The sequence below is a fragment of the Pezoporus occidentalis genome, unplaced genomic scaffold, assembly GCF_034315485.1.
Source record: "Pezoporus occidentalis ecotype Australia unplaced genomic scaffold, CSIRO_AGI_Poc_V1 ctg13, whole genome shotgun sequence".
NCBI classification, from domain to species: Eukaryota; Metazoa; Chordata; class Aves; order Psittaciformes; family Psittacidae; genus Pezoporus; species Pezoporus occidentalis.
The window spans coordinates 19,636-35,611 of record NW_026913103.1 but is presented as its reverse complement, the minus strand read 5'-3'; the positions used below and the strand labels follow the sequence as shown (position 1 = coordinate 35,611).

Genomic DNA, 15,976 nt, shown 5'->3' with positions numbered 1-15,976 from the left:
CTCCTTCAGCAGTTTCTGCAACTTGTCGTCCAGGACTCCATACAGCTGCTTTCCATCTCTGATGCTTTCCCACAATACAGCAGGACCCATCAATAAACAAGGCATACTGTTTTTCACTTTCTGACAGTTTATTATATGGTGGGGCCTCTTCAGTACGCATCACCTCCTCTTCTGGTGATACTCCAAAATCTTTTCCCTCTGGCCAGTCCATGATGACTTCTAGAATGCCTGGATGACTGAGATTTCCTATTCGAGTTCATTGTGTAATGAGTGCAGCCCATTTACTCCATATAGCATCAGTTGCATGATGTGTAGAGGAGACCCTGCCTTTGAACATCCAGCCCAGCACGGGCAACCAGGGTGCCAGGAGGAGCTGTGCTTCAGTGCCAATCACTTTCGAAGCAGCTCGAACCCCTTCATAGGCTGCCAGTATCTCTTTCTCAGTTGGGGTATAGCTGGCCTCAGATCCTTTGTATTCCTGACTCCAAAAGCCAAGGGGTCGACCTCGAGTCTCCCCTGGAGCTTTCTGCCAGAGGCTCCAGGTAGGACCGTTCTCCCCAGCTGCAGTGTACAGTATATTTTTTACATCTGGTCCGGTCCGGACTGGTCCAAGGGCTACTGCATGAACTATCTTGCATTTAATTTGCTCAAAGGCTTGTTGTTGCTCAGGGCCCCATTTAAAATCATTCTTCTTCCGGGTCACATGATAGAGAGGGCTTACAATCGAACTGTAATTTGGGATGTGCATTCTCCAGAACCCCACTGCACCCAAGAAAGCTTGCGTTTCTTTCTTATTAGTTGGTGGAGACATTGCTGTTATCTTGTTGATCACATCTGTGGGGATCTGTCTACGTCCATCTTGCCATTTTATTCCCCAAAATTGAATCTCCTGTGCAGGTCCCTTGCCCTTACTCCGTTTTATGGCAAAACCGTATCTCAGCAGGATTTGGATTATTTTCCTCCCTTTCTCAAAGACTTCTTCCACTGTATCACCCAACGCAATAATGTCATCAATGTATTGCAGGTATTCTGGAGCTTGCCTCTGTTCCAGTGCAGTCTGGATCAGTCCATGGCAAATGGTAGGGCTGTGTTTCCACCCCTGGCACAGTCTGTTCCAAGTGTACTGGACACCCCTCTGAGTAAAAGCAAACTGTGGCCTGCACTCCGCTGCCAAAGGAATTGAGAAAAATGCATTGGCAATATCAGTTGTGGCCTACCACTTGCATGCCTTTGACACTAGTTCATACTGAAGTTCTAGCATGTCCGGTACGGCAGCACTCAATGGTGGTGTGACTTCATTCAGGCCACGACAGTTTACTGTTAGTCTCCACTCTCCATTAGACTTCCACACTGGCCATATGGGGCTACTAAATGATGAGTGGGACCTACTGATCACTCCCTGATTCTCCAGTCTACGGATCAGCTTATGGATGGGAATCAGGGAGTCTCGGTTCAGGCAAAATTGCCGCCGGATCACTGTTGTGGTCGCAATTGGCACTTGCTCTTCTTCGACCTTCAGCAACCCCACAACAGAAGTATCCTCTGAGAGACCAGGCAAGGTGGACAGCTGCTCAATTTCCTCAGTCTCCAAAGCAGCAATACCAAAAGCCCATCAGTACCATTTTGAGTCTTTGAAGTACCCTCTCCTGAAGTAGTCTGTGTCAAGGATGAATGGAGCCTCTGGACCAGTCACAATAGGGTGCTTTCACCATTCCCTCACAGTCAGGCTGATTTCAGCCTCCAGCACAGTCAACTCTTGGGATCCTCCTGTCACTCCAGAAATATGGATAGGTTCCACCCCTTGACAGCTTGATGGCATCAGGGTACACTGTGCTCTGGTATCTAGCAGAGCCTTATACTTCTGTGGGACTGATGTGCCAGGCCACCTTATCCACATAGTCCAGTAAATCCGATTGTCCCCTACCTCCACCTGGCTGGAGGCATGGCCCTTCTAATAGTCATCACAACATTGGACACTTAAGTCGGGGTAAAAGGGATTATTCTTCGCTATCGCAGGAGCTGGAGTAAAATCAGCTCTTCCACTCCATCTGGGAAACTGATCACCAGAGACTGAAGCCGTAGCTCTTATGGGATGATCAATCTTGGCCCTTGCCCCCCTCTTCAATTCACCCACCCATTACTCCAAAGCTGAAGTAGGTTTTCCATCCCACTTTGTCATGTCTTCTCTGTGATCCTGCACGTAAAACCATAGGGTGGCCCGTGGCGTATACCTTCTATATTTTCTCTCTCGAACAATAGGGCACCTTTTGTTAATAGCTGAGATGTGTGTTGGTACACGTGAGGAGCTGGATAAATCAGATAGATCGTCCCTCAATTGTTTGAGATCCTGGGACAGTTTTTCCACAGCTGAGATGATGGAAGGGGTGAGATTGTCTTTGAACTCTCAGAGTTTATGAATCATTTCATGCACTGTTAGTGGTACTATGTCATTCCAGGTTACTGTTGCCAATGAATGGGCATATGATGACAGTGCATTCTGTGTAAGTTTTTGCCATATGTGTGTACACATTGTGTACCTTTGCCTTCATCTGGGTCTATGGGTATATCCCCGTTATTCGGCTTGATGTGATAGATCATCTCTACGATGGCTGATTCCCTCAGAGACTGGGTGCCTTTGTCTAAAGTAGTCCACTTGGCCAAACAACTTTTATGGAAACCTTTCTTTCACAGCTGCCAAGAGCCACCTCCAAAGACTGAGGGACTTTTTCTCTCTTGCAATTGCTTTGTCAGTTCCCCCTTCTCTAGCAAGTGATCCCAGCTGCTTGGCTTCTGTACCTTCACAAACCTGTAGCTGGTGACCATCAGCCCCATTGTCCCAGCATCAGAGCAACCAGGTGATAATGTGTTCCCCTGGTTGACGGGTAAAATCTTTTCGCGTATTCCATCGCTTGGTTGAAGTCCAAGGTCAAGAAGTCACCTCCTCTTCTTCTTCTTCATGATGTGATGATGACTCCTGATCAGATGCTAGAACATCTGAATACATTGTTTCTTCATCTTGTTTCACCCTTCTTGCCTCTTTTTTGCTTTTTCTCTTGCATACGGGGGCAACCGATATTGGTACAAATTGGTCCTCTGGTTTAGCTGCAGTGATTATCACTGTGGTTTGAGTAGTGACTGTACTTGTCACTGGGGGTGGTGTAGCTGCTGTGCTTGGAGCTAGGGTAGCTGCTCTGTCTGTTGCAGTTGAAGTTTGAGTAGCTGCTGCACTTGTTGCTGGGGTAGCTGTGCTATCCACTGCAGCCAAAGTTTGAGTAGCGACTGTACTTGTTGCTGGGGGTGGTGTAGCTGTGCTGTCTGTTGCTTTGCCCTCAGATCCACTGACATTCTTTTCCTTTTGAAGGTGCTGGGTAGTGTTGAACAAGGCCCTGTAAGCATAGGCCAAGCCCCAGCACGTTGCCATGATTTGTCCATCTCTGGTATGGCCAGAATGACCACACACCTCATTTAAGTGTTTTACTAATTCTTCTGGATTTTGCACTTGTTTGGTGGTAAAATTCCAAAGTACTTGAGGGGCCCACTGACCTAGATACTTGCCTATACTGTCCCACACACCCTGCCACTCATGGCTGTCCAGCCTCAGGGAAAATCTCTTGGTCCTCCTATATCGTTGTTTAAGCCCAGACAAAACCCAAGCCTGACTCTGCTTAACTTTTGCGATCAGACAAAATGGTTGTGGATAGAACACACTCTGTATGTGTACCAACATGGTGATCCCTATCACAATCAGCAGGCAGGTCTCAACAGTATTAAAAGGCCATTCAAAATCTACAAAACTCTCAAAGGATGCTGTAAACGGTTGTCGTGGTTTACGGTCTTGGGGGTTGAGAGAAAAACAGTCCAGCAACAAATCACCACCGCTACTATCAGCTACAACAATGATAAGTAACAAGGGAAGAGAATACGAACCACCGAATCCACCCGGAAGCCCCTGTCCTTCCGGGTAACTCCTCACCCCGGGCATGACGTGCTGTGGTATGGACTAGCCCGGGTCAGGCGCCCCGTCTCTGCTTCCTCACAGCCTCCCCTCCTCCCTGGCAGAGCATGAGCCTCACAGAGTCCTTGGTCAGGGTAAACATCACTTAGCAACAACAGAGAACATCGGCTTCACCAACACTGTTCTCAAACTGGAAGTCAAAACACAGCACTGTACCAGTTAACACAAAGGAAAAACATGACTGCTAAGGACAACGGTCTTGGGGGGGACGGAACTAAGGTTATTGATAATTGCTAAGCACTTCTATTATATACCCCAAAGTATGAAGGTGGTGACCACACTGGGAACATAAGCCAGATCAGTTTCATGATCAATGATTCTATTGTATTACAAGTCATTACCATAAAGTACAATGAGACAAAAACCTTAGCCCGAGGCCCCCAGCCGATAAACACTTAACACAGCAAATACTGGCTCTAAGTAAGGTACAATATACTGAAACTGTGAAATCAAGAGAAACAACTTTGAGAGCCAGTATATCAGCATTTTGACGAATGACCATTAATCCAAAACAATGAACACTTATCCCAAATACGATTAGACACACTCCAGTCACGTTAGCTCAACCCCTCGTGCCGCATGTTGGGCGCCAAAAAGAACTGTTGTGGTTTCAAACCCCCCCCCCCCCCCCCGAGGGATGGGGAGGAGAATCAAAAGAATGTAACTCCCACGGGGTGAGATAAGAACAGTCCAGTAACTAAGGTATAACACAAATCACTACTGCTACCACCAATAATAATAATGGTAAGAGAAATAACAAGGGAAGAGAATACGATACCACCCACTGAAATGAGTATGACCGAGAAGAAAGTACCCTTCCAGGTAACTCCCAGTTACCCCCCGGGCATGACGTGCTGTGGTATGGAATACCCCTTTGGCTAGTTTGGGTCAGGTGTCCTGTCTCTGCTTCCTCCCAGCTTCCCCTCCTCCCTGGCAGAGCATGAGACTCACAAAGTCCTATGGCCAGTCTAAACATTTGAACAGTAACTAAAAACATTGGTGTTATCAGCTCTGTTTCCAGGCCGAAAGTCAAAATACAGCGCTGCACCAGCTACTAAGAAGGAGAAAAAATGACTGCTACTGCTAAACCCAGGACAAAGGGCACAAAGGGACATGCAGCAGCACTGTGTGTAGGTGCCAAGGTTTTGTAAGGGAGGCTGCAGACCGGCCAGGGCTGCCCTCAGCTGGACACAGCCTTTTCTAGTCAGTTCCAGTGGACCCACTGCAGGACACAGCTGAGTCCCTCCCCCAAGATGGTGGCATCTCTGTAGAAACATACTTAAGAAAGGGTAAAAAACACTGCCCAGCAGAGAGGAGTGAGGAAAGTGTGCGGAAAAAAAAAACAGCAGACACCGAAGTCAGTGAAGAAGGAGAGGGTAAAGGTGCTCTAGGTGTTGGAGCAGAGATTCCCCTACAGCCCTTGGAGAGAACCATGGTGGTTCATGTATTTCCCTGTAATCCATGGAGAGGACCATGCCAGACCCATGTTGCAGCCCATGGAGGACCCTACACCACATGTGGCTATGCCCTAAAAGAACTGCAGTCCATGGAGTTCTTATACAGGAGCAGGCTCCAAGCAGGACCTGTGGGAGGGACCTACACATGAACGGGGGAAAAGTGTGATAGGGAAGGAGCAGCAAAGAGGATTTGTTATGGACTGACTACAAACCCCATTCCCCACCCACCCTCCACTGCCCAGGGTGAAAGGAGAAAGCAGAAGAGTTGGGAATGGAGTGGTGAACTTGAGCCTGGGACGAAGTGGGGGTGGTTCCAGATTTTTGTTTTTTGCTGTCCAAAAGTCAGTTTCTAATTGACAATAACTTAATATTCCTCAATCTGAGTCTGTTTTGCTGGTGAGAGTAATTTGTAAGTGATCTCTGTCCCTACCAACATGTGACCTTTATCATTTTACTTTCTTCCCTTGTCCAGGTAAGGAGGGAGAGTGAGAGACTAGGTGGGTGGGAATTGTACAGCCTGGAGAAGTCAGCAACTAAGCTGATTCAAATAACCAATTTTAAAATACATTCATGGGTTTATGTATATTTCTCTAGATATACTTGGATGTTTTTTATTTTTCTTGGATTTTTTCATCCTCTACATGAGTTGCAATATAGTTTGCAAGAAAATGCATGTCAAGGCTTTCTCAGATTCCCTAATAGTTTTAGGGAAAAAAATAAACACTTTATAGATGCAGCCTGTAAATTTTGCACACCTAATATGGAGTGTGAATATTAGGACTTCCCTATCTACTACAGTTCTCATTGCTTTTTCATTTACAGATTTAATTCAAGAAAGAGCAAAAAGAAAAGCACTACATGAAATAGTTGCACTACACAACTTCCTTCGAAATTTACATATTTCTGAAATAAGTATACATAACTGAAATTTTTTTCTTTCAGTCTGATAAATGTAAACATAGATTGCTGATATGTTCAATAGTACTTGCGGTTAGTAATAGACAAAAGGGAGCAAAAAACATTTTGAGTCTTTACACAGAAGGATATTCAGCTTGTTGGTGCTTCTCCCTCTATCTGATAGAAGGCTGTGATCAGATAGCTTCCTAGTATTACTTTGTTTTGTTTGGTTTTACTGATCTTTTCTCTCTATTTTCATGAAAGACTTAAACAAGGGGGAAATCAGGAAAAACAACTAATTTTCTACAAAAAGGCACCAGAGCCCAAAGCGCACATGAAGTCAGATAACAGTGTTTTGCTAGTCCAAGCAAATAAGCGATTATTCACCAGGACTTACCATATTAGACATGACATTTAAAGACATGTAATTATCTGTATTTTGATTGGGAAGAATGGTAGGATTCAGCTTGCCTAATTTAAGGTGTCTTTGTGAAAGCTAGATGTCTATGAACTTCTAGTCCACAAGAATGTGGTGAATATTTAGTGAGATCTGCAGAGCTGTTCAGCTGATTTTAAAATGGACATCTGCATTTCATTAGTGAGTCTAGATTCCACTGCCTGAGTTGACTGGGTCTTAATGGACTATAGTAGCCAGAAAGTAGAATATCCTCCCAAGAATTCTGTCTATATGTTTAGTATATACATATAGGGCAATCATTTGTGAACATACAAAGATCCTCAGATGAGCTGAATGCTCTTGTTTGTACTGGGAGGGACTTCACACTCTTGAGTATTTTACCTATTATTAACTAGTTTAAAGAGGGTTGAGCAAAGTAAGTAGTTTCATGAAAGAAGTTAAACTAATGCGAACTTCCAAAACATAATGGAATTTATGCTCTAGATTCAGATAGGTAAATCTAAGACTAGAAGGAGAGATACCCCTTTTATTCTACAAAGCACATCTGTGATTACCCACCCATGGAACAACCCTGAAGTAGTAAGTTTATTTTAAGTAACTGGCTGAATTTAATAGATTCTATTAAATAGAGAATTAATAGAAAAATAGAGATTAGAAATTGGAGAAATAGAGAAATGCATGAGGCCTACAAGGATGTTGCAGAGGAGTTTCACCACCAAAGTGGTAAGCCCTCTGGTGACATTTCACTGGTAGGCGTATTTCTGATCTCTTACATAAGAAAAGCCTGTAAACAGATGCTCACAGTATGCTCTTACAACAAGGATGCTCTAACAACAGAGAATATCTTAAAAAACAAAACTATTTGATTAGCTGGTGCACAGGTAACTGGCTTTATGACATTAGAGAAGCCTTGTATACAGATGCTTTGCATCTGGAAAGTTGGTGGATCTCAAAATTTTTCTAGAGATATTACTTGGGTGTGCTGAAAAGAAGCTGATAAATGTGACCTGTGTTGGTAACCACTAATGGAGGGAAGAGTAGGAAGGATATATTTGAGGTTACAAATTCAGGCTGGGCATGTCTAGGACATGCATCTAGCTTGCTTTGAAAAATTTCCATGTCCATGTAAGACCTAAGAGGGAGACAGAGATTGAGCCCCAGTACATGATTAATATCTTAGTAGAGACAAAAACAATTCAAATGCATTTGAAAATAGAAAAGCTTTTGAAATTTAAGGAACCAGTACAGGAATGGATTGCACCTTTGTCATTATAGAATCAGGATATTGAATGAAAATTAAAATGGTTATCGAGGAATATTTAAACTAGATGCTTGGGAAATGCTGACACATATAGAACAGTACTGTATAAGAATGACAAAACTAAAAATCTGAATATGAATAATGTTCAGTGTGCCTCTGAGAAGACCAGCATCTGGCTCAAGAGGTGTTAATAACAGAGATTATGTCTATTAGGGACTATAATACACCTGGGTTTATGACAGTAACATGAAAGAGCATGCCAAATAAATCCTGTGGATAGATATTCAATTTCAAGAAAGGAAACTATGTGAAAATGAGGTGCATTGTCAAATAACTTAAAAGGAGCAAGCCAAAACCATGAGAGACTTATAGATAGACTCAGGGCTATCAAAAAATAATTTGTTAAAAGTCCAGGTAAAATGTGTGCCACAATTCAAGAACACAAAGTGGTTCAAAGCCCCTGGATGACTTAAGGAAAAAAAATAAGGATTTCACAGGGAAAACTGGCATTTTAACAAATGGAAAGCTTGCCCACATAGGAAGAACAGAAAGGCTGTAAAACATGTTAGTTCAAAAGTTGGCAGGAAGATCAAAAAGTCGAAATATAAAAAGTGCCTCTTGCAGGATACTCTAACTTATAGAAAGCTCTTAGCATCTATCAAAATCAGGAATTCAGGAAGGGAACTGGTGGGATTGCTTGATGGCTGAAGTGTAAAATGGGCACTTGGGCAGGATAAGGGCATAGCTAGAGAAGCACAGTGAATTCTTCGCATTTGAGAAATGTAGAAAGACCTCACAAAATAGAAAGAGTGAAAAGGTGGTGGATAATCACCAGTGCAAGACAAAAATCTAGGGAAGTATAGCTGTGTACAGTTGAATTCAGAACTCTCAGTCAGAACCCGGGAAGGAAGATTTGGAGCAATCATTGACAGTTCTCTGAAACTATTCTGTTTGGAGAAAGATGAGGGGAAGACAACTAAGATTTAGAAAACTATGACACTGGTATATAAACTTAAATGGAAAATTTCTTCACCAAATTCTGTAGTAAAAGAATTGGGGAGACATGATGAAAAGAATTGGAGAAACATTTTAAAATGATTTCGTGGGAAGCAGAGAACATCAAGAACTTGCATCCACAGAAGACCAGGGAGGCAGGTGATTTCTTAGTAGGTTCAGAAAAATTAAGCAAGTCATGGATTATAGGTCCATAAATGAATGATAAATGAACGATAAATGGACCAGTCAGGGAAGTACTGTTTACCATGTCTGATTAGACAGTTCTGCTTGCTGGGAGGATGCATGGGATATAGACGGTAGTTAGTGGCAAATTTCACATGATTTTTCTAAAGTGGCTTTTTCTCCACCACTATTATAGACAGAAATCTGGGATAGATGGAGCACTGGTCTGATCCAGTAAGTTCCTGCTCTTCATTGTTACTTAAAAGTATAATTTATTTTTATTATTTTTATTTTCTCCTTGTGTCTATAATCAAAAATTTCCAAGCAAAATATTTTTGTCATTTTCAACTTACTTTGAATTGAGTGTTGCTGGATAAAACCAACACTCTAAAATATGGGAATCAGTTTTCCTACTTCATTCCACAGAATGTTGTATGTGTATTTAATCCACAAAATGAAAATGCTTTAGGAATTTAATAAGTAAACAATATGGATACATGATAATATTAACAAAAAATTTACAGAAAAAATAGAGTAATAATTTTACTGGTTAGAAAAATACACTTTGTAGTTTTGTTAAATTTAAAATAGAAATAGACATCTGTAGCAATCATAATTTTGCCTTCATTCCTATTGTAAATGACTGGAAACGTGACTCTAGAAGGCATCTTTCTTTTGTGGTGCAGTATCTATTTTTGAATTGCTTTCTTATCTCTTTTCAACTTCATCAAACTTTGGGTTCAAACCTCTGTGTGGTTCAACCTTCTACAAGCCAGTGATTTCCACTTAGAATCCAGTTTTCTCCCAAGTACCAGGATGCTTGCTTTTGCTCCCTGAATTAATATTTAAGGCTACTACCTTTTTCTTCTTCAAGTCCTCCCATACAGTTAGACACTTCATAACTGTCTACAAAGAAATCAGTAAATAGTACTTGGGGCTTTATGTCATAAGTATTCGCAGGAAATTAAACTGTATAATGCACTACATGCATACAAGTATGTTGAAAGATACATTTGTAAATAGCTTATGTGTATTTCCAGTAGACTTTTTCCACTCATAGTGGATTTGCATGGGTTGGTTATGCTCAGAATTAATCCACTTCATAATTACCTTTTTGATATCAGGCAAAACCTCACTTAAATAAAAAAAGCAGTTATCATCACAATTTTGTTCTGCCTTGAATCTCTTTTATAGAAATAGATTTAAAAAGTGACAGCAGAAATATTTTTTCATTTCTAATCAGTTTCCAAAGACAACTACTGAAAAACAGTCCTGTCTGTAAAAAAAAAAAAGGAAAAAAAAAAATCCTAACTTTAAAAAGGCATTTCTAGATTTTAAGAGATTTGAACTAACACATTATTTTTAAAAATATGGATTTTCACTATTTTTATTAATTTGCTAAAATGTATTACCTCATAATTATTGCAAGCTATGGATTGTGGCTTTCAAAATGAAATAATGTGATCTGTGGAAAGCTGATCTCACTTCCAAAGGCATATTAAGTATGGACCCACAGATACGGATAAGGGAGCAGTATGCCTTGAACAAAGTGCTGTGCCTTTCTAGGTCAATTGCTAGGGTCCAGATTTCAGTGCAGCTCCCTGCCAGCAGAACCAGTAGACTATGCCATGACAGGAGGGATCTCTTAAGGGACAGTCATTCCCTTCTTAGTGCAAACAAGCTTTACTACACCATGACATTCAGAGAACAAGAAATAATAAACTACTGTGTTCTAGTAAATGTAGTGGATCTTGTTTTGCATTGTTTGAACTAAGGATTCTCAAAAACCCTACCCTTAAAAGAGTTGCAAAACCAGACATCTTAATATTCTTTCAATTTTTGCCTTGACTTTTGAATTGGTATGCTATGCTAAGAAAAATCAATGAAGACTTTCATGTTCCATAACAATAATTTAGTAAAAATAAAGACAGAAAATCACCATTCTGTCTTCCTATCAGAAGTCTGTATATTCATAGAATCATAGAATCGTTAGGGTTGGAAAGGACCTTAAGATCATCAAGTTCCAACCCCCCTGCCGTAGGGAGGGACACCTCACACTAAATCATATCACCCAAGGCCTCGTCCAACCTGGTCTTGAACACTGCCAGGGATGGAGCATTCACAACCTCCCTGGGCAACCCATTCCAGTGCCTCACCACCCTAACAGGAAAGAATTTCCTTCTTATATCCAACCTAAACTTCCTCTGTTTAAGCTTGAACTCGTTACCCCTTGTCCTATCACTACAGTCTCTAATGAAGAGTCCCTCTCCAGCATCCCTATAGGCCCCCTTCAGATACTGGAAGGCTGCTAGGAGGTCTCCACACAGCCTTCTCTTCTCCAGGCTGAACAGCCCTTTCATTCTTTCCTGTGGAAACTAATAATTGTATTTAATTTACATTTGCCTAAATCATATGTTTTTGAGATACTTCCAGCCTTTATTTAAAAACTTGAGGAGGAAGATCAACTACTTTTGACAGTTTTACAGTGGATGACTCTTAGAAGTAAAGTTGGACCTTATCTCTAGCAAATATATCTGGATTAGGGCATCCAGTTAGTCAGCTTTGTACTGACTTTCTCTGGGACTTAAAATGCTCCATAACTTGTAATACTTCTTGTGAAAATAACTGCACTGCCATTGTCTCTCTCTCTCTCTCTCTCAGTTTTCTTGGTGGTAAACTAAACCTAAGAACACTCATAGAGCCGAGTTCTGAACTTCTTACATCCAAGAGCTCACACTGATTATTTCTTTCAATGGCTAGAAGCAGACTTATATTCCATGAATTTGTCTAATCATTTTAACCAATATATATTATTTATGTTTTCAGCAGTATCATGTGAAAATGAGATATATATGTAATAATGGCTCTGGGAAAAAAAAAAAAATCTATCCTAAAAATTCCATTAAGTACTATTTTCCTTAGCTTACTGTAAAGCATTTTATCTAGTATCTAAATCATTTTCTATTCTCAGATTTTTGACATCCTTTATAATAAATGGATTCTAGAACTTGACACAATGTTTCAGTTTCCCCTAGCCATAAAAAGAGGAATAATCATCTAAGTGCAAGTCACAGTTCCTTTCTCTGAAGACTTAAAGATAGCATTAGCAATTTTTTTCCATAGCATTGCAATGAGAGTTCATGTTGATAGCTTGTCCATTATAACTGCCAAGTTTTTTGCAAGGTCATTGCCTGTTAACAACACATAAACTCAAAGGATTCCTTGGTAGATCAAAGTGGGAAAAGTGTATGCTTCACAGCAAAAAACAGACACAGAAGAAAAAAGCCTAATGGAAGGGAGCCTTCCTGCTTTACTCTAGGAGATCAGATACAAGAAAACTCAAAGATATTTGAATGAGGGTAAAGTGTGTCAGACTGGTGAAGTGAAAAAAACCACACAAAAAACACACCAAACAACTCTATACAAATAATGATAATTGTGTAATTTTCATTTTGTGATATCATTTGATATCTTTATAAGACAGCTTATTGAAGCTGTTCATGTTCTAAAAATGAGCTGCAAAGGACAGTATTGTTATGCTGTAAACTGTGAGTACAGGTTACTTGCTCTGATATGACAGAAAGAAAGTTTTCCAGCCTGAGTAAAATTAGGTGTGGTGAGTTAACTTTGGCTGGCTGCTAGACACACACCCAGCTGCTCTTGCACTCCCCTTCCACATCAGCTTATGGATCAAGATAAGAATAGGGAAATTGGTCATGGTCACTAATTATTGTCACAGGCAAAACAGACTCAACTTGGGAAGATTAATTTACTCTTGATGAAAACCTAGAACACTTCCTCCCAGCCTGACAGAAAATATGCTTCTGCACAGGCTCCTCTCCATAGGCTGTACATCCTGCCAGGAGCCTGCTCCAGCAGAGGCACTCCATGGGTTGCAACTTCCTTTGGAGCACATCCACCTGCTCTGGTGCAGTATTCACACACATGGCTGTGTGGATATCTGCTCCACTGTGGTCCTCCATGGGCTTAAAGAGGCCAACCTGTTTCGCAGTGGTCTTCTGCAGGGGCTTCAGAAGAATCTCTGGTGGAGATTGCCTGAACCACCACCTCTCTCTCCTTCTTCTCTGACCTTTGTGTCTGCCGGCTGGTTTTCACACTTTTTCCTCTCTTTCTTGTGTTCTGCTGCACAGTGGTTTTTACTCTTTCTTAAACATACTTTCCCAGAGGTGCCATCATATTGGCTGCTGGACTTAGCTGTGCCCTGTGATAGGTTCAGTGAACCAGCTGGAATCGTCTGTGTTTGGTGCAGAATGCAATAATGCTAGTGCAGTAGTTCACTTAATTTTAGTACTATTTAATTTTAATTTTTTTAATTATCCATTATTTGATAGATTCATAATTTACTCTACTAATGTGCAAAGCTGTAATAACAGAAGTAGTAGAGATGGATACAAATGCATATAAATTAAGGACACTAAACAAGAGAAATTACTGGAACAGGAAAAAAAGGCAGAAAGTTGGAACTGTGAATTGAGATTTTTTTTTATGAGCACAACAAAGAAGACATGTTTGCCAAACCCAAATGTAATTAATATAGCAAAAAGACTACTTCTAGAACCTAGACATAGGATTTTTGGCAGTGTGTAAAACTATCCCCATCTTCCCATGGGATATGTAATTCAATTAGTTTAGGTAATGCTCACTAATATATCATCTTATATACACCCAGCTGGAGAGCTTATAGGAAAATAAGTTACTATCTCACAATTCCCCCTGGATATCTGAATTTGCATTCTGTCAAAGCAAGTGTAGTACCTGAAAGAAATCTGACTGCCCTTGGATATTTTTAAAGAATTAAACCTCCTAAAGTTACAGGAGTGTGAGAATAAATTTAAAATACTGAATTTAGCTAGACTGTTTGAGTGGTAGCAGCAAAACAAGCCTCCTCTGGGATATAGGCCAAAACTAGGTTTCTGTGCTCAACAGCAAAACCACATTTTTTGCACTGGCAACTGCACTAACTAAACTCATCTGTAATTCTGGGGAAACATTGATTTGCTGCTACATTGCATGGTTTGAATTTGATTACTTTCACGTTAGCTTTATCAGAGGGAATTGTTATTATGTGAACACATAAACATTTCTATGTGTTTCTGTTTACAATTTTATGCATTAATTGATAATGAGAAAGTATTTATCATGAAATACTGATAAAAGGCTTGTGTGCATTGGTTAATATAAGTAATTTTATACTCTATCCAGAATTGCCTGACTAATGTGATTTTTTTCACTGGAATAGTCTTTATTATAAAAACTTAAAAGGAATAATTGTATAAACTATGGTTCAAAAACATGTTTTAAACTTTTAATAAAGGAAACATGAGTGGGAAGCACATACTTACAGCTGTAAGACTGCTTATATAACAATATATTTGCATGTCTCCAAAATTAATTAATAAGAACAAGCATAGTTCAAAAATGAGTATGAGTTGCAATCAAAGGATCTTTGTGTAAACAAAAATTATCCCAAATTAGAGGCTTTTGTTCATCAGACAATAAAGTCTAACACTTATTCTAATCTCCAGATTCATTCTCTTGCACTTGCTGTTGAAATGAATGAATAAGTAATGCGTTTAAAGCAGTGTAGTCAATTATTATGTCTCTCCTCAGGAATGTGAATCTGCTCCCTGCATTAATGGAGGTTCCTGTCAAGATGCTGTCAATGCATTTGTTTGTACTTGCCTGAGTGGGTACACTGGCAGGTTTTGTGAAGTTGACGTTGATGTTTGCAGTGAGCCTGCACTGAACTCAGTTCTCTGTTACAATGGAGGTGTATGTGTTGATGGACCTGGAAGAATATTTCATTGCAGGTTAGTATGAATATTGTCATATAATTGCTTCAGTTAATATACATTTATTTGCTAAGATTTCAGAGCAGTGGTATTACTTCATGCAGTCTGTGAATTCAGTTGAATCTGATGTTCAATCTAGTGATCAAAAATATTATTACGTTAAAGCAGTCACTGTTTAACATCAGGCCCTTTTATCTGGAAACTCATCTTCTAGTGCTTTTCTGAATTATGTGTGGAAACTCCTGACATAAACTGACCCTAATTTTTTTTTTAAATCATTATGTCATTATGTTTACAGGTATGTATGTACTCCTGTGTTTTGCACTCAAAGAGAGAATTCATTTGCGATCAAATTTAGATGACAGGTAGTATTTGACCTACAAGGATGCTAGGGAGGGACTCTTTATTAAAGACTGTAGTGACAGTACAAGGGGTAATGGGTTCAAACAGGGGAATATTAGGCTAAATATAAGGAAGAAGTTCTTTACTGTAAGGGTGGTGAGGCACTGGAATGGGTTGCCCAGAGAAGTTGTGAATGCTCTGTCCCTGGCGACATTCAAAGCCAGGTTGGATGGTGTCTTGGGTGATGTTTTAGTGTGAGGTGTCCTTGCCCATGGCGGGGGGGCTGGAACTTGATGATCTTATGGTCCTTTCCAACCCTAACGATTCTGTGATTCTATGATTTATAGTATGTGTGTGACAACATATATCCAAAGAAATTTCCTACAGTCCATCATCATTCTCCATCTGTTTAAGGCTTCAGACTAAATACATCTAATCTTATAGTCCCTGTGAGATAACTCAAATATGTCATTTTTTAGCTTACACCACTCACTACATACTAAAATACTTCACAGTGCAGTGAAGTATTTTTAGTGCACTGAAATACTTTTGCAGTGGTCTGCTATACTGCACAAAGACTTTCTTTTTTCAAGC

General features: G+C 40.3%; 1 protein-coding gene across 1 annotated transcript in view; it reads left to right on the top strand.

Annotated features, from left to right (window-relative positions):
- The window catches only part of LOC134158324 (protein eyes shut homolog), a gene marked incomplete at its 3' end in the record, with an annotated part of 365,244 nt that extends 350,186 nt beyond the window's left edge, over positions 1–15,058 (top strand). The window contains exon 28 of the mRNA XM_062608120.1: positions 14,859–15,058. Within this exon, the coding sequence (XP_062464104.1) occupies positions 14,859–15,058 (200 nt within the window). The remainder of the gene's footprint in view (positions 1–14,858) is intronic.
- Positions 15,059–15,976: the final 918 nt, after the last annotated feature.